This window comes from Rhinoderma darwinii, chromosome 2 (assembly GCF_050947455.1).
Source record: "Rhinoderma darwinii isolate aRhiDar2 chromosome 2, aRhiDar2.hap1, whole genome shotgun sequence".
Lineage (NCBI taxonomy): Eukaryota > Metazoa > Chordata > Amphibia > Anura > Rhinodermatidae > Rhinoderma > Rhinoderma darwinii.
Window position 1 is genome coordinate 403,221,134 of NC_134688.1, and position 19,169 is coordinate 403,240,302.

Below are 19,169 nucleotides of genomic sequence, written 5' to 3' on the forward strand. Positions count from 1 at the left end.
TATATTCTCAATGCTTCTTATCACATGTTGCTCCTAGATATAGCAGTATGATTGACTATGGCAGGTCCATGTTAAAGTTTGGTCATATATACAGTTTTAAACATATTAATCTAGTTGAAGGTTACTAATCAGCTGTCATATTTTTATCTGCAATGCCTGAGATTTAAAGCCATTCCCTGACTGGTTTCTATGGTTCTTTTTGGTCATATTTATACCTTTTGAGCAGTGTTAGTAAATAATTTTCATGTTGATTAGAAACATTCTTCAAAAGGTGCAATTATGCACTAAAACCATAGTAGTCAATTACCCTTTAGCTTTCATCTACTTTATGCAGCTTAGGCAATGAATGCAAATGCTTTACTACTTGCTGAGGTTAGAATTGGTGTAGAATTGCATCCTTCTACATTGTTGTAAATACATCCTGATCTCATTTTGTAAAGTGACTCACATAATGGTTATATCTCTGTATAACTTCTAGGAACAGGGTCGGTCTGTCCTGCATTGGCTTGGTGAAGATTTGAAGAAGATATCCTTTGTCATCATAATCAACCAAAATCTTTAACTCCTGAAATAATTAAGTCAGCATTAGTCAGTGTTTTTTTTAAATATATGTTGACATTTGGTTTTTGAGCCGCTATGCTAGTCTGTCCTCTCAAACGATATCCAGACAGACAAGGTTTTAATACATGGAAATGGATCCAAATGTATTGGTATAAGGCCTCATGCACACGACCGTAGCCATGTGCACGGCCGTGATTTTCAGGTCGGCCGGCCGCGGAGTGTCACCCACGAGCTGCCCGCAAATAGCGAGCCGTGTTCATGGCCGCATCCATTATTTTCTATGAGCCTGGACCACAGTACACGGCCGTAATAAGACACGTTCTTTCTGCAGTCCAGTCTCTTTGCGGCCGCAAAAGCACATTTGTGTGCATGGGGCCTAAGTTTGCACAGAATCCGTCAGTTTCTTTAAAAAACTGTGTTCTAGAGCGTGATATAAACATAGACTACATCGTCTGTCTCACATTATTGTTAAACCTGCTCATACACATTAAATCAGTCTTGGTGTATGGGGGCCTCCTGGCAGTCCCCTAGTTGCATATGGAGGAAACAATCAGGTATGTAGGATTTCTTCACGCAAGATTTGTTTTATTGCGTTATAAGACTTGTTTTCTTCTCTCTATTGAAATAATCAGCATGTTTGGTCATTACCTATCTAATGTGTCCAGCTTAAAATAAATCTCCACCTTTTAACACCATGTTTCTAGGTCCAAAATTACGCACTGCTAATTTTCCTAATATACAGAAGCTATAATGTTCGGAGCACCTTTTTTCAGATACAGAGTTCTAAGGGAATGTTCACACGGCTTATTTTCAGCATAGAATCTGGTTTGTAGGGGGAAAGCTGGCGCCGTTTAGGTGAAGACCGACCGCACTGCAGGTAAGGTGTGTGTGTGTGTTTTCTACATATTTGGGGGGTTTGTGTGTGGCGCGGTTGCATGTTTGGGGGGGTTGTGTGTGTGTGTGTGGGGGGGTGCTCGTGCGCCACTGATCCTTCATAGCCGCCTATCAGCGGTTTTAAAGGAACAGTGGCGAACAACGCTACTCCTCCGTTTCTTGCTCCAACTGTGAATCGCCCTGTAGCGGTGGTTCACAGTATTACAGCCTTCCCCTATTCACTTGAATGGGAGAAGGCTGTAATACTGTGAACCACTGCTACATGGTTCACAGTTTTACAACGCCGCTGATCCTTCAAAATAGCTGATCGGCGACTTTGAAGGATCAACAGCGCTCATCGGCCGCTACTCCTTCATTTCTTGCACCTACTGTGAATCGCCGTGTAACTACATGGTGATTCACAGTAAGAGCAAGGCAGTAAGAAGCAGCAGCATATCACTAACTTTATTTTTTTTTGTTTTGCAGGTTTCACTGGATCGTTTGGACTACATCGTAGATTCGTTGGACTCCTTCGATCCACTTTTTTTTTTTACTTTCACCATTTTATTAAAAAAAAGGGTTGTGTGGGCCCCGATTTTATTTCCATAAAAAAATATTTTATTATGTCACTGTGTTTTTAAATACTTTATTATTTAATGACGTCCATTGCTAAGGTGGGGAGCTAGCACTAACCCCCCCATTATTACCCCGGTACCCACAGCCACCAGGGGTATCGGGAAGAGCCGGGTACTATCCAGTACCAGACCATCTGTAGTGATGGTCGGACGCTGGGGCGGCCGTAGGCTGGTATTAGGATGGGAAGGAAGGAATTCTGAGGCAGATTTGAACAGGGCCTAAGGATGTATTCAAACAGTGTATATCAAAAAACGTTTTTACCACAATTTTTTAGATGTGGTTTTTGGCTGTGTGGCGAGAACGCGGCAAAACCGCACAGTGTAAATACACCCTAAGAAAATATTTTTTTATTCAAACACAAACTCCCCCACACAACCCATGTTAACAATTTTTTTTTTTTTTAAAACGTAGGTCATCGAAGTAGTCTAAACGGTCGAGCAGAACCTGCAAAACAAAAAAATAGAGTTAGGCCTCATGCACACGACCGTAAAAACTCCCGTTATTACGGGTTGTAATTACGACCCGTAATAACGGGCTCATAGACTTCTATTGGCCACGGGTACCTTCCCGTTTTCTTACGGGAAGGTGCCCGTGCCGTTGAAAAAGATAGAACATGTGCTATTTCAGGCCGTAATAACATCACGGACAGTCCATAGAAGTCTATGGAGCTCCCGTAATGACGGGTGGCTACATGTGTGCACCCGTCATTACGGCAGCGTTGCTAAGCGACGTCAGTAAATAGTCACTGTCCAGAGAGCTGAAAGAGTTAACTGATCGGCAGTAACTCTTTCAGCACCCTGGACAGTGACTACCGATCAGAATAAAGAGCAACCTGTAAAAAATAAAAGACGTTCATACTTACCGAGGACTTCCTGCTTCCTCCAGTCCGGTCTCCCGGCCGTTGCCTTGGTGACGCGTCCCTCTCGACATCCAGCCCGACGTCCTGGCCCGTCCCTGGATGACGTTTCAGCCCATGTGACCGCTGCAGCCAATCACAGGTCAATCACAGGCTGCAGCGGTCACATGGACTGCCGCGTCATCCAGGGATGTCGGGCTGGATGTGAAGAGAGGGACGCGTCACCAAGACAACGGCCGGGTAAGTATGAATTTCTTTAACTTTTATTACAGAAAGGGCTGTCCCTTCTCTCTATCAGTGCAGGATAGAGAGAAGGGGCTGCCGATTAGTGCAGTGCTATTTTGCTTTGCCTGATTCACCTCGCTGTAATTCTGGGAAGTATTCCCTCTGGTTGCCAACATAGGAAAACACGTCAAATTATTTAATTTTTAATACTTCCTGCCTTGTGGAAGAAAGCAAAAAAACATAAAAAATATAATAAAAATAAGTAACTAAAAATGTTTTTTTAAATTTGCGACACATTCCCTTTAACAATATTCTGTAAGCTCCCTCTAGTGGCAGCTGCAGGTAGCCAGCATGTAATGTTTTAAATCTATGTATATGCAGTGGATTTAGCTCACAACAACTATAAAGATATATTAAGAAAATAATGAGCACAAAAAATACAAAATGGTATTCAAGGGTGGAAATTCACTTTTGAGCATAGGTCAGCAGGGTAGGGAATGACTAAGCAGAGAGCTAGCTAGGCAGGGGCTGACTTTAGTAGTTGTCTGTGGAATTTAGTCAAGAGCCACATGGTGATGTGTATTGCTTTCAGCTCTGCTGCCACCTCCACTGCAGTATTAGATTCTCCAATAGCTGACCCATGATTGCTCCACCTACATTACTAAAGGAGATTGAAACAAGGCTATAAGGTACCATCCTACTGGGATGTATTTTTTATAATGTTCCAACATGTCACAACCATATTGCACCTCATCTGTTTGCAGGACGATATGATGCAATGCTATAGAATGTGATGTTCCTGAAATAAACTTAGTTTCTACTAAGCAACTTTAGTTTCATTGTGGCCCTTTCAAGTAATACAATCTAATAATGTGGCCATAAAAAATAATCTTGTCTTAGGTCTAAATAAATTTTTGGGTCTGGGGTTTGAATTAACTTTGGGTCTGGTCTGGAGTCTGAATTAATTTGGGGGTCTAAAGTCTAAATTAATGCAGGGGTTGAAGTTAATTTTGGAGTCTGGTCTAGGGTCATATGAATTTTTGGATCTTGTGTCTGAATTAATCTTTGGTTCTGGGCTGGGGTCTTATCTGCATAGTAGATTGGTCACATATGGAAACTTAGTATTTCTCTTGGGGTACATATGGCAGCACATGTGTATCACAGTATATCTCAAAGACACAGTTGTCTTATGATCATCAATTGTCAGACCATGCAGGAGTTATACTATTTTTGAACTGCAAATTGTCCGGAAAGTGTGCCTTCACCCTAACTTTCACATGGAGCTGGTTAATGCTCGACGGGGCCCAGCATTTTCTATTTACTCCCTGTTTAGAACTTTTATCTGGTCATAGCCAAATCTTTGTGTCTATGGCTAAATATTGCATTGTGTCTTTGGTCTCCTTTATTTGTAATACATTGACATTTTGTATTACAAAAATATACCTGTAGCACACCAATATCCTCCTTCACGGTGATCTTGGCACTTTTTAATTTTTTTCTCAGGTCATCATAATAGGTGTCCGGTGCTGAAAGAAACTGCATTCCACGAGATTTCAGATTCTTCACCTTTAGAAATGTAAAAATCATAATTGTGATACAATTTCATAAGAAAACATTTATAATTCAAGTGGATGGAACAAGCTGCTGTACCAGGCACAGCCACAATAAGGAAAAGCAGCTATACCTGTGTAAACAGTGAAGAGGCTCCTTCATTGTGCTAATTGGCGGGGGTTCTGGTGGTCGGACCATCACCAATCAAACATTGATTATTGTTACAGATGAACTAGATGACAAAATGTCATCTATTTCTGAGAAGACGACCAGTATGACTACACTTTCTGTACTTAATTTTACAAATGGTTGACGCAACAAAACTCAAAAAATTTCAATATCTCTAAGAAAAAAAACAGAACCAAACTGGCTCACTCTCTAACTTCTGAATTAGTTAGGCCTCATGCACACGTCTGTGCCCGTAATCACGGCCTGCGACTTCAGGAATGGCGGGCCGCTGCCCGCATTCTCGGCCCGTCCTCCCATACAACGTATGGGAGCACGGCCTGTAAAACGCAAAATATAGGACATGTCTTATCTTTTGCGGTACACTTCTATGGCACGGACACCTATCCGTAGCGATACGGAAAGGTATCCGCGGCCAATAGATGTGGATGGGTCCGCAATTACAGAGAATTTTTACGGTCTTGTGCATGGGGCCTTAAATGGGGTTTCCTGGATTTAAAAATGGATTTCCAATAGCCTAAAATGCAAAAATAATAAACCTTGCAATATGCTCACCCTCCTGATTCTCATCTATTCCCGTGGCACTACATTACAATCTAGCCTGATGGCGCCTCATCCATATGGCGATACATTACGTAGCTGCTGTAGGCAATCACCATGAGCGAAACATCACCTGGGCAGCTTTTAAATCACATGACGTGTCATCTATAGTGACAGCAGAGGACATCCATAGTACCTGCAGCGGGCAATCGCTATGGACGAAACATCAACACAGTAGACAGCCATTATGTAAGACATGTCATCACCCCTAAGTGTCAACAAGGAGCCACACAGGACTGGTGCTGCGGCAATGGGTAAGAATTGCTAAGGTGATTACATCATTTTTGTACTTTAGACCATTAGAAAACTATTTTTACAACCCCTTTTTTAGGGTCCTGTGACCAGACAGAAGTTTTTACATTACAGCATCTCTTCTGCATTATGCCAGTGGGTGCCATAGCATGTAATGACTTTATACTTACTTTTATGCACTAATAAATTATGGATGTTGTAAGCATATTTTCAGAATTTATACATATGTCATCACACGCACATTCATTAATATTAAATTCGTCATAACAAAAAGAAGACGATATATACATAACAACATTCATGTTTCAAAACATATGCAGGTATTCATGCACAGACTCGCATATATAAACACACCACCCTCTTAGTCAAACAGCAAGGAGATCAAAGCGGAGGACTTGCCCCTCCCTCGGTTGCCTTCTCTTTTGTACCTATCTGTCTGAATTACTCACTGCTTTGATGATGTCGGAAGTGTTAAGAGCAATGTGCTGCACACCAGCTCCACCATAGTAGTCTACATATTCCTGAAAGAAAGTGAAAATTACTCATTACTTTTAATTTTCAATTATGTAGGAATCATGGCTTTATAATGAATAGTTGCAAAATAAACAAGTGGTTCACCTTTCATGTATAAAAGTCGGTCCCACACTTAAGGTCTTGGGAACACAATGTACACAATATATATGAACACAATGTGTTTATACATACACATTCATACATTCAACTTTAATAGACCCACAGCATACTCTAGATTTTGTCTATGGAAACTACACAAAACCGCACAAAAAAGTGATATAATCCCGCAGATCTGTCTCAATGTACTAAGTTAATGTGCGGTGCTCAGTATATCAAATATCAAAATCACAAAAAAATGGGATCATAACAAGACTCAGACCGATATCATGTAAAAAGATATAGGGGCAGGCTTACTAAGACTAACATTTTATATGCTAGTCTTAGCTTTCAGCTCCGCTGGAGTAGGATACGACATTGTGGTCGCATTGGCATGCCATCCCTTCCACCTCACCGATTGGACAGAAAAAAAGAACTTGCAGCTTCGCTACTCTCCCTGGATCGTCTCTCAGCTCACCGCCCCGCTTATCCTCCTCCGGATCTTCTAAGGCTTTCATAAACATACTGCAGCGCATACAAGAGTGCAGCACACAACGTCCAGCGCAAGGAGGACATATATGAGGCACTCCAAACAAACCATATGGTAGCACGGCAGCAGACCAGGTTCGGCGTCAGCACCCGGTGAGCCCGGGCAAGTGGCTGATGCTGCCATCATGGCTTTTCCAGGACTGAAGTCCCTAACTAGGGTGTTGCAGACAGGATTCTGCTTCTAGAAGGAGCCCGTCTAGGAAGCGGTGTAACTACCGCTGTAGCGGCTGCTATGAGGCCCCCCCATGCCCAGTGGCCCCACTAGCAGCCGCTATTGCTGCTACAGCTGTAGCGAGACCACATTCAATAGTATCTGCATCCATAAATGGACAGTGATGTCAGGAGCAAAGCAGTGTCCCAGGCAGAGTGCTAGCAGTGCTCTGCCTGGGACTTTGGCTCTGGTATTGCCCCTGACATCACTATCCATATATGGACAGTGATGTCAGGGGCTTCGCTGGAGCAGAGCCTTTGCTAGCACTCTGCCCGGGAATTCAGCTCTGCTCTGGACATCACTATCCATATATGGACAGTGATGTCAGGAGCAGAGCAGGAGTCCCAGGTAGAGTGCTAGTAGCACTCTGCCCGGGACATCACTGTCCATATATGGACAGTGACATCAGGGGCTCTCCTGAAGTGGAATCCCCAGCCAGAGCATCGACAATTCTCTGGTTGGGGATTCCACGCCTACAGGGAGCCCCAAAGGCCTACCTACAGGGAGGTGGGTTGTGTGGCACTACCAGGGAGGGGGTGAGTGTGCACTACTTGGGAGGAGGGGCTGTGTGGCACTACCTGGTAGGGGGCTGTGTGGCACTACCCAAGAGGGGGGGATGTGTGGCACTACCTGGGAGGGCGGCTGTGGGCACTAAATTTATGGGGGTAGAAACTGGGGGCCTAACTCCTTCATGAGGGTATAAACAGGGCCCAACTTCTATATGGGGGCACAAAGTGACGTTTTCTGCCATTCTACTACCGCCGTGAGTTCCCCTGCAAGGGGGCCCACTAAGTCTGTCGCCCAAGGGCCCACATAAACCTGGAGCTGGCCCTGAATGGGAAGGCCTTCATTCGCAATATATCCAAAATAGTAGTGGAGGCAACAGCATCCAATTCAATAGTGAAAAATGTATTGTGCCCAAATAGTCACACAGAAGAAAAGCAAGAACGTTTCAATCCGTTTGCCCGCCGTCAGTACCTTGTATCCGCCACGGCCTGATGGGGGAGCCTAAAAATATCCGGGGGGAGAAGTGGAGCGGTGAGGTGAGTAATCTTTTTTATTTTAATATCCGATCATGGGGGGAGAGGCGATACGGGGCCTACCCTGTTATGTCCCTGGCCACAGAGTGAAATCTACACCATGTAAGAACTGGCGCAGATTTCTGCTATAATTTACGCCAGCTTCTTGCGTAAATTATAATACATTTGTTAAACTGCGGATGGCCCTGCCCCTTTACTAAGTGAATTGCGACTTTTAAGCCATTTCCAACATTTCTAGGCCAGAAAACTGCCGTAGAAGATTTGATAAATTCCCCCCATATTGTTTATCATTAAATGCTAAAATTTATCATAGAAACGTCATAAATTCTGTGCACATGCTTCGCAAACCTACCCGAGGCAGATAATACAAGTTAACCAGAACAAGCAATAATTAGAAGTAGCGTAATTGATTATAGAGACTGCTGGTTGGACATGCATGTGTAAACAGCGTCCTGGCCCTGGAAGTATCCAGAATGTAGAGACCAGTAGCACATCACAGTTACTAAAATATGGAAAATTGTTCCTCAGATAGTGTATGCACGGTGCACGCAGTGTCGAGCTTCAGTCAGTCCAGCTCCACCATACCGAGAGAAATTGGAAAAAAACAGCAGTCATTTCTGATCCTAAGAAAGCTGGGTAGCTTTATTCACCAAAACATTGCAACGTTTCGACCCTAGAGTAAGTCTTTCTCAAGCAGTTAAACATCAGTGCAATATCCCCTTTAAATATCCTTAGAAGAGGCCAGCAATGTTAACGTCCCAGAGAATCCCTTTAAAAAAATGTTTTTAGTGGAGCCACTTTTTACCTGTATTTGTGACTTTTTCTTCCCAGGAGCTGGTTCATTTATTGGCATCTTTATAGTCTCCTCATAATTTGTCACCACAATTGAGCGCAACGCACTGTACTGTGTATGAATCTGTTTATCATCTACAGACCAGAATCTATGGAAGAGCAGGCACTTTTGATACCTAATGGTTGATAGAAATAATGAAAACTGTGTCATTATAAATTACAAATAATGTGCCATTACTTTAAAGTGTACCTCCACTTGTAATCTCCCATCCGACCTGATATTAGGCGTTGAGAGATACTCCTGCACGCTGGGCGGTACATTTGGCGTGGTAAAGACACGACGCCAAACTAGAGTTAAACCTGTGCACGATACTGTCCAGATGTTGTATGGTTACCACAAATGTACCCGCCATTGTGCAGGAGAGTCTTTCCATGTCCGAGGTCAGGTCGGGCGGTAGATCACAAGTGGAGGTACACTTTATAGGAGTATTCATTTTCAGTAAATAAAGTGTATTCATTCTGTAATGAAAAGTGATGTCATTTTCCAGTATATTTTCTTTAGTGTCTTTATTTGCAGTCATTGAATTGGAGGCTTCATTCTTTACTACCAGGGGATGAAGAGCCGTCCTGGTCATGTGATGATTACACAACCGCAGGACTGATTATAGTTACAGTTCAGTTCTCAGAGATGTGTCTAGTAACAAGCTGTGCACCTATGTGATCAAATGACCAACTGGGCTGTGTTAATAACTGAAGAAACAATGCAGTGCCGATCCATTGCATGACGGAGACCAACGGTGCCCGACGGACTCCATTGACCTACAACGTGGTTTGTCGAGTTCCACCGAGGTGTCTGTCATTTTGATGTGAAAATTATCGGCGTGGGCAAATTTGACCAAATCTACAACGGTAGCTCTAAGAACAGATGTGAACATAGCCTTATATTTATTTATTATTTGTATGGATATAATATGTTGAGCACAATATGAGTGTTTGCTGTAATCATTAGGCTTTGTTCACATCTGCATTGGGGTCCCGTTCCGTCAGAGCTTTCCATCAGCACGGGACCCTGAACAGACACTAACTGACACAAATGGAAACCAGAGGTTTTCCGTTTCCATCACCATTGATTTCAATATTGACCTGATCTGGTGCCCATGGTTTCCGTTTGTCTCTATTGTGCACCAGATCTGTAGTTTTGCCGGAAGTAATAGCGTAGTCGATGTATATATAATGCTGCACCTGCTGAAAATACCCAAACATGGGCACCTCTGCCACAGTAAAACCACTACACAGTAATTTGTTCTTTGTTATTTGCATTATAACAACCTATCATTTTAGACTAGAACTAGGTGGAACAGATTGTCCTTCCCAGGCATGGACTTTAGGCTTGTTAATGAATACATCGCAACTGGTGTTTTCCTTTATTTTCCTTTTGTGCTTTTGAATAATGTGATGTTATTGATCTCTACCCATGTGAAGGGGTGAGTGAGCAAGCAGTGACAGGTCCTTCATGGTGCTCAAATAGACAAAGTCCAGATAAAACAAACTAGTAAACTCTACTTTCTTATGTGAGTCTATTCACTAGCTTACATATGTGATACAACCTGTAACAAGCTGTCACAATGTTAATATGTTCTAACTGGTCGAAGTCTGTTTGGAAAATTTATCAGACATGCTTAAAATATATCCCCTTCAGATGATTGTTCATTTTAAGGCACTTTTTACAATAGTGTTGTAGATCCGTTATGATGGGTCATGATGGGTTAAGGGATTTTTTTTTTCTCCCGTGGACTTATAATTGGACTGTCAAGTTTCCGTTAGGTATCCATTTATTTTACTAGATAGAATAGCGCAGCATACTATGCTATTCTGACCCTCAAAAAAAGAAAGCATAACGTTACAGAATAGTAGTAACAAGTGTGAACAGAGCCTCAAACCCTTCAGGACTAAGACATTTTTTGCTTTTTCATTTTCAGTTTTTACTCCCCGCCTTCCAAGAGCCATAACTTCCTGTTTTTCCATCAATGGAGTGGTGTGGGGGCTTATTTTTTGTGGGAGGAGTTGGCACTATTTAAAGTACTATATAATGTACCGGGAAACGGAAAAGAAAAATCTTTGTGGGGTGGAATTGGAAAAAAACTGCTATTCCTCCTTTGTTTTTTGGGTTTTGTTTTTATGGATTTTCACGTGCGGTAAAAATAACAACGATTGAGCGGTGTGGGGGCTTTTTTTTTTTTTTGCAGGACAAGCTGTAGTTTTTAGGTACATACAACTTTTTGATCACTTTTTAGAAAACATTTTTGAGGGCTAAGTTGACCAATAAACAGCGATTTTGATGTTATAATTTTTTTTATGGCGTTCATCATGCAATTTTTTTGTTTTTACATTTTTTACATTACTTCAGAGCAAAAATGGGAAACGTTTTTTTTTTACTTTTAAGATTTTATTATTTTTTTTCACTACTAAAACCTTTATTAAACTTTTTTGACACGTTTTATTAGTCTCCCTAGGGGACTTGAACCAGCAATCATTATATCGCTGGTACAATACATGTATTGCAGTCTATTTCCATTTTTCCGGGCTTGTGTTGAGCCCTGCGACTTAACAGAGGCAGAAAGAAGGCAGACCTGGGGGCCTTCATTAGGCCCCTGGGCTGCCATGACCACCATTGGCAGCCCACGATCGCTTCGCAGGGGGGGCGGATGTGCTGTCTGAGGGGGCTGCCCCCTCTTTCTACCGGCTTAGATGCCGCAGTCGCTATCGTGCTATTCTTGGCCGTTAGTCCAGGGTGTCAGCTGCAATACACAGCTGACACCCTCAGCGTATGGAGCGGGCTCAGCGTGTGAGCCTGCTCCATACATCACCCCCCACACCAGGACGTGCTATTATGTTGTGCACGACGGGGTTAAACAGGAAAATTAGAATCAGGATGATAATTCAATATGAGTGTAATACAAATGTTCTAATGTAGCATTTCTACTTGTGATTCTAGAGTAGGATAATATTCTTATTGGAATTATGTACAGTATTGTGCAATGGTTTGTTGTGGAATGATGCAAAGTAAGAATGCTTTCAAAAATCGAAGGTAGTTATACTGCAAGAACAAGGTCTCTCCCAGGCAAAGATTTCAAAGCAGACTGGGGTCTCAAGATGTGCTGTTCAAGCTCTTTTAAAGAAGCACAAAGAAAGGGGCAAACTTGAGCACTGTAGCTGCAGTGGTCGGCCAAGTGGGACCCAGGTACACCCATCTAATGTTTGGAGAAGTATGGCCAGAAGTGGTCTTCATGGAAGAATTGCGCCCAAAAAGCCATACCTTTGATGTGTAAACATAGGAACTGGGATGCAGAAAAATGGCAGCAGATGCTCTGGACCAATGAGTCAAAATCTGAAATATTTGGTTGTAAGTAGCATAAGGCAGTTTGTTCGCTGAAGGGCCGGAGAGCGGTACAATAATGAGTGTCTGCAGGCAACAGTGAAGCATGGTGGAGGTTCCTTGCAAGTTTGGGGTTTCATTTCAGCAAATGGAGTTGAGGATTTGGTCAGAATTAATGGTGTCTTCAATGCTGAGAAATACAGGCAGATACATATCCATCTTGCAATACCCTCATGGAGGCTCCTGATTGTCTCCAAATTTATTCTGCAGCAGGACAACAACCCCAAACATACTGACATTGTCATTAAGAACTATCTTCAGTGTAAAGAAGAACAAGGAGCCCTGGAAGTGATGATATGGCCCCTGATCTCAACATCATCGAGCCTGTCTGGGATAACAGGAAGAGACAGACGTATTTGAGGAAGCCTACATCCACAGAAGATCTGTGGTTAGTTCTCTAAGATGTTTAAAAGAACCTCCCTGCCGATTACCTTCAAAAACTGTGTTCAAGTGTACCTAGAAGAATTTATGCTGTTTTAAAGGCAAAGGGTGGTCACACCAAATATTGATTTAATTTCGATTTCTATTCATTTACTTAGCATTTTGTTAATTGATAAAACCAACAAGTATTAACACTTCTATTTTTGAAAGCATTCTCACTTTGCAGCATTCTTCCACTGCTGCCTAAAACTTTTTCACAGTTCTGTGTTTCTTTATATATCTACTAATCTACAATCTTTCCAATACCTAGTGATCTAGTGGGACCAGCGTAACTGCCTGTGGTCCAGATATATAGATTTAACTTTTTCAAACTATCTATGGGAATAGTGGAGTTTATATTCTTTAAGAATTTCTGATTGCTTTTAAATATAATGGTATCCAAAAGCAATATCCAGTTTTATTATGTATATTTAAAGTGTAGAGGAAAACATATGATCGGAGGGTCGTGGAAGGCTGTGCACATGGAGTCCCTATGAATATGTATGACAGACCTGCCGGTACTCCATGTGTCGCCAAATGGAGCCGTTGTGAGGCATCGAAATTCCTACACAAGCAATCATTCTAGGGTGCATACCTCTGTGGTACAGCAGGCAGCGCTCCATGGCATAATTTTTATAAAATATAATATACTAAGTAAACGGAAATACAGTAAATGGTCTACACTACCAATCCATACAATACAATGGTGGTTGTATATGTGAATGTTATCACCTCACCAACTATCTTTAACTTTTTACTGCACACTGTACTGTACTTAGTACCGCGTGGGTAGTGCCACACTACGCCGTACTATTATAGCGCAGGTTTAGAAGCTGTGCCCGTGCCATCTGCAGCGTAGGGGTCAGCTGCATACGACACATTTAAAAACCGTCGAGTGAGGTTTAAAAGGGTCTAAAACACATAATAAATTTGTGTGTTTGTTACAATTTGAGACAGAAGTCTGGAACATTTTGGTTTGTAAATTTCCAACATTTTCTTTTCGAAGAAGGGATCATCTGTAGTAAAATGCCATTTAAAATAAGTGCTAATAATTAGAATTGTAGGTCTTTATAATGTATTTAAGGTGGATTTTTGTTGTAAAGTTACACTACATAAATAAGCAATGCCATTATTCTGCAGAATGAAGCTACATAAGTGGGTGGCAGTATGAACAGACCTATGTAGTGTGTCTACACTTATAGATTACCAGTTCACAACGGGCTCCATTGCATCATCAGGCTGGTTTCCTACAATGTGATCAATGAAGTTCAGGCAACCGGATGGCCTGTGAGAAGGAGAATGAAGAATTATTGTGCATTAATGTGGTACACAAAGTTTCGGATATATTGTGGCTTGTAAAGCTTTTTTAGTAGCTATAGAAATAATGTCTTTCCATTTTTTAACAGTGTCGGTGTAATTCCATCACGTGAATAAAATAATACTGCAGTCAAAATGGAGTTGTATCATGATAAATGATAGTAACAGTGTGCCGCGGGTATGGACATAAATGTTATTTTCTCTTTTATTCAGTTTATCTTATTTATAAAAAAAAATTCGTATAGGTTTTACAAATCATAATAATTGTGAAAGAAATTAGTGACACATTTAAAATTACTGGAGGGGGTTAGGGAATTTTATTGGTACCATGCATTTAGTAATTTAAAGGCTATGTACACCTTTGAAATCCTTTTTATTTTTATTTATTTTTTTAAATAAAAATGACTGTGTTTTGTGCAAATTTCTAAATACTTTTTATTAAAAATTATTTTAACTTTTTGAGATACAGCTGCTTTGTATTCTGTATACAGAGCAGCTATATCTAGCGCTAAATCCTATATCCGTCAGGTCAGCGTGTCCCGCATGTCTCTGACATTTTTATTTTAAAAAAAACAAAACGATTTCAAAGGTTTACATAGCCTTTAAGGAGAAGATTATACTTTTTGGCAGGTAGTGTTGTGGTTATCAAGGACAATTTCCTGTGAGCTATCTGTTCAGCAGCATTACAGCTCCAAACAACCCCCTGACTAAATAACAGGGAACCTGTCATCAGCTTTGACAAACCTAAACCACTCTAAAATCGCTATATATAGACACATTTTAGAACATATTCATGTATAGCAGCAGTAATAATGTATACTTTAAAAACTGAGTTTTAACAACTTAGTTGCCATCAGTTTAACTAGATCACTACTGTGCAGTATTTGTTGTAATTTTTTTACATTACAAATATGCTGGTATGGAACTTTTAGTGATTCTGATTTTTTTTATCTACCCTTCTGGACAAAATAATTCATTCTTAAGGTGGATCTGTCATCAGACTATGCTGCCCCAAGTAAGGGCAGTTTAGTATAGGAACAGGTCTGCCCTACTCTTCCCCAAAATGGCACAAAAAAAAATATTGTGCCGTTTGGCTAATAGAAGTGTTATGAGTCCGATGAATTAATGAGGGAAGTAGTCCTCCCCCGCCCCTCTCAGGTATGATTAACGGATGGCTTCTGTGTATCTGCATACACAGAAGCCCGGAAATCACTGTGAGGAGGATCGGTGATTGCTCTCCTCATGAATACACCAGGCTCATAACTTTGAGTCTGGTGTATTCTTTGAACACTCCTATTAACCAAATGGCACCATATTTTTTGTGCGTTTTGGCTAATTGGAGAACGGATCTGTCGCTATAATAGGCTTCCCTTACCTACGGCGGCCTTTTCAGTTGACAGATCTGCTTTTTTTAATCAACATAACAGAAAATAAGATATCGGTATAATGAATACATTCGCTAGGATTTTATTTTTATATTATTATTTTTATAATTATTAGTTTTAGCATTATAGACAGGCATAAGCATTTGATCATTTGTGTACAACATAGAAAAAAAAGCTTATAGATCTTCGATAGACGTCTACAGAATGTATAAAAACCTAGGGAAATGCGTGATTCTCCATTTATTGTGTATACAGACAAATCTTTTCAATCTTTTTTTTTATTACATTTATTCAGTTCCTTTATACGTTACTGCAGTCTTACTCACAATGAAGTTAACATTGGGTCACCGTACAGAGGCTTTTTGAAACCTGGGAGGAAGACACCTTGATATGGCCCCAGGTATTCAACGAGCGAATGTGTAGTATCTCCATACTGCAAAAGAAAAAAAGTGAATGTGAATGTGTATTCAACAGCTACCAGTTCTATCATTACTACTAGAAAGAATTCGCTCCAGGCAAATAGCCTAGGAAGTGAAATGAAGTCCCCCCCTCCCCTCCCAGTCACTGTCAGAAGGGAAAACTGGCTCATCAGAGAGAAGTCAGTGATCAAAGCGAAATAGTTTAATCAGTGGACAAAGCAGAGCCTGAGGGAATAGAGAAACAAATAGAAGCTCTCAATAAGAATATCTGGTGTCAGAGGAGAAACGGATAATTCAAGCAACTCTAAAGAGAGTCAAAACCTACCGTCTGTAGGACTGCATATTTTACTCTGCCACCTTCATCCTCTTCAATCCAAGGCTCCTTTACAGCTACAGCGCCACGTTCCTTGGCTTTCTTTAAATAAACATTTCTGTCAGTAGTTAGATAATAGCGGGAATATATGTCTGCATGGCGCATAATATAACAGTTCATGAAAAAGTCAATCTACATGAAAGAAGTGAAAATACAGTTTTGGCTGGAGATTGAACCCAATATTTTGGAGATTACATTTTTTTATGCACAGTCAGGTCTCCTAGAGCTAAAATTAAGGTATCAGACCAGGGCACCACTGCCCAGTAATGCTGGAACGGCTGGCATATATGGATCTTCACCTACATCAAAGAAATTAGGGACCTTAGCAAGAAAGACTTGGTGATGAGGTTTGGGATTTCTAGTCTCCAACAAAAACGTTAGTTATTGGCTGAAAATTTCCTGTTTGCCTTCTTTAATTATTGACACAAATAAGGCTTTGCAATATGTCACTCAGAATGTTTTTTTTGCAAGTGTGATCAGAGCCTGGCAGATCATTTAGTAGCTCACGCTAAGAAACGTTTAAGTGTTTTTTTTAAGCAAACATATAACGGGTCCATGTAGATTATTGGCACAGATGTGTCCAGGATTCACTTTACTCACTGTATGTATGTAAGGGTATGTTCACACGGCCTATTTTCGTCCGTTTTTCGGGCCGTAAACGCCAGAAAAACAGCCAAATAAGGGTATGTTCACACGCAGTGACCAAAAACGTCTGAAAATACGGAGGTGTTTTCAGGCGAAAACAACTCCTGATTTTCAGACGTTTTTGTAGCAATTCGCATTTTTCGCGGCGTATTTTACGGACGTTTTTGGAGCTGTTTTTCAATGGAGTCAATGAAAAACGGCTACAAAAACGTCCCAAGAAGTGACATGCACTTCTTTTTCGCGGGTGTCTTTTTATGCGCTGTATTTTGAGAGCGACGCGTAAAATTATACCTCGTGGGAACAGAACACCGTAATTCCCATTGCAAGCAAAGGGCAGATGTTTGTTGTCGTATTAGGGGCGTTTTTTCAGGTGTAATTCGAGGCGTAAAATGCCCGAATTACGCCTGAAAACACTGCGTGTGAACATACCCTAATCAGAAGTAGAACGCCACCAAACATCTGCCCATTGATTTCAATGGGAAAAACATAGTTCTGTTCCAAGGGGCCATTTTTTTACGACGGCCGCGTAAAACAACGGCCACGAAAAAGAAGTGCAGGTCACTTCTTGGGACGTTTTTGGAGCCGTTTTTCATAGACTCTATTTAAAACAGCTTCAAAAACGGCTGTTAAAAACGCAGCGAAAATCGCGAGTGGCTTAAAAAACTTCTGAAAATCTGAAATAAGTATAATGCTAGGAGCCTGGCTCCCTGCACTGTGTTCGGTCCGGTACTTGCGGCCGAAATACGTCCGTCAATTACGGACGTAATTAGTGTGTGTGCACATACCCTTACACCCTGCTGTAACGGCTGGGAATGGAGATAGCTCCGATCCCTGCCATTAACCCCTTAGATGCCGCGATCCAGAGCGATCGCGGTATCTTAGTGGTTTGTAGCGATCGGCATCAACACGATGTGATCAGAGGTGCAGGCCTTCAAGTCCCCTAGTGGGACAAAAAAAATTGTTGAATAAAAGTGTAAAAATAAAAGTTTCCAGTTAATAAAAACAATAACCGCCTTTTTTCCTATAGTAAGTATTTTATTATAGGAAAAACATTAAGTATCGCCGCGTCCGTAACGACCCAAACGATAAGCAATAATAATGTTATTTTTCCTGAGCGGTGAACACTGCAAGAAAAACAATGCCAGAATCGCTTTTTTTTTATCACCACCCCTCCCAAAAACTGGAATAAAAAGTGATAAAAAAGTCGCATGTAAAACAGTACCAATAAAAACTACAACCGGTCCTTCAAAAAACAAGCCCTTACACAGCTTTTTTGGCTGAAAAATAAAAAAGTTATGGCTCTCAGAATATGGTGACACAAAAAATAAATTATTTTTAAAAAAAAAGTGATTTTATTGCGCAAACGCTGCCAAACTTATAAAACGATATACATTTGGTATCGCCTTAATCGTATCGACCCGCAGAATAAAGTAAAATTGGCATTTATAGCCCACGGTGAACACTGTAAAAAAAAATAACTAAAAAAAATTGTCAGAATTGATGGTTTTTGGTCACCTTGCTTGCCAAAAAAATGTATTAAAAAGTAAACAAAAAACCGTGTGTCCCCCAAATTGGTACCAATGAAAACTACAGATTGTCCTGCAAAAAATAAGCCCTCACACAGCTCCGTCGGCGAAAAATAGTTCTGGCTCTCAGAATACGGCGACGCAAAATCTGCAGAGTGTTCCAAAAGCAAATAAGATCTTCCACCATTTATCAGTGTGACATCGACCACATATCTATGAATTATTATTTATTTACTGCATTATTATACCCTCTTATTATGCCCTGATGTACCCCGCACAGCTTACATATGCCCCCACATTATAAACTGAAATACCAGCAAAACCCCAAACAGAACAACTGCCAAATTAAATCTGCACTCCAAAAGTCAAATGGCGCTCCCTCCCTTCTGAGCCCTCAAGTGTGCCCAAATACCAGTTTACGTCCACATATATGGCGTCCCAATACCCGGGAGAACCCGCTTAACATTTTATGAGGTATTTGTCTTCAATGGGCCAAACTGGGCACACCATATTGTGCATTAAAACGACATATCAGTGGAAAATTGCAATTTTCATTTTGCACCATCCGCTGCGCATTCATTTCTAATGAAAAAACACCTGTGGGGTCAAAATTCTCACTACACCCCTTAAAATGCCTTAAGGGGTGTAGTTTCCAAAATAGGGGTCACTACTTGGGGGTTTGTTTTACTATTTGACCTCAGAGCTCG

General features: G+C 41.1%; 1 protein-coding gene and 1 long non-coding RNA gene across 2 annotated transcripts in view; one reads left to right on the forward strand and one right to left on the reverse strand.

Moving 5' to 3' along the window:
• Positions 1-19,169, reverse strand: part of LOC142743373 (4-hydroxyphenylpyruvate dioxygenase) — an 89,650-nt gene that overhangs the window by 9,159 nt on the left and 61,322 nt on the right. The window contains exons 7-13 of the mRNA XM_075854096.1: positions 16,244-16,333; positions 15,826-15,932; positions 14,005-14,082; positions 8,955-9,117; positions 6,190-6,261; positions 4,595-4,717; positions 449-565 (exon numbers count right to left, since the gene is read on the reverse strand). Coding sequence (XP_075710211.1) covers positions 449-565; positions 4,595-4,717; positions 6,190-6,261; positions 8,955-9,117; positions 14,005-14,082; positions 15,826-15,932; positions 16,244-16,333 — 750 coding nt within the window. The remainder of the gene's footprint in view (positions 1-448; positions 566-4,594; positions 4,718-6,189; positions 6,262-8,954; positions 9,118-14,004; positions 14,083-15,825; positions 15,933-16,243; positions 16,334-19,169) is intronic.
• Positions 483-16,352, forward strand: LOC142743374 (uncharacterized). Its single transcript, XR_012881551.1, has 3 exons — positions 483-1,438; positions 14,204-14,292; positions 15,795-16,352. It is a non-coding gene; the product is annotated as an uncharacterized LOC142743374 (long non-coding RNA).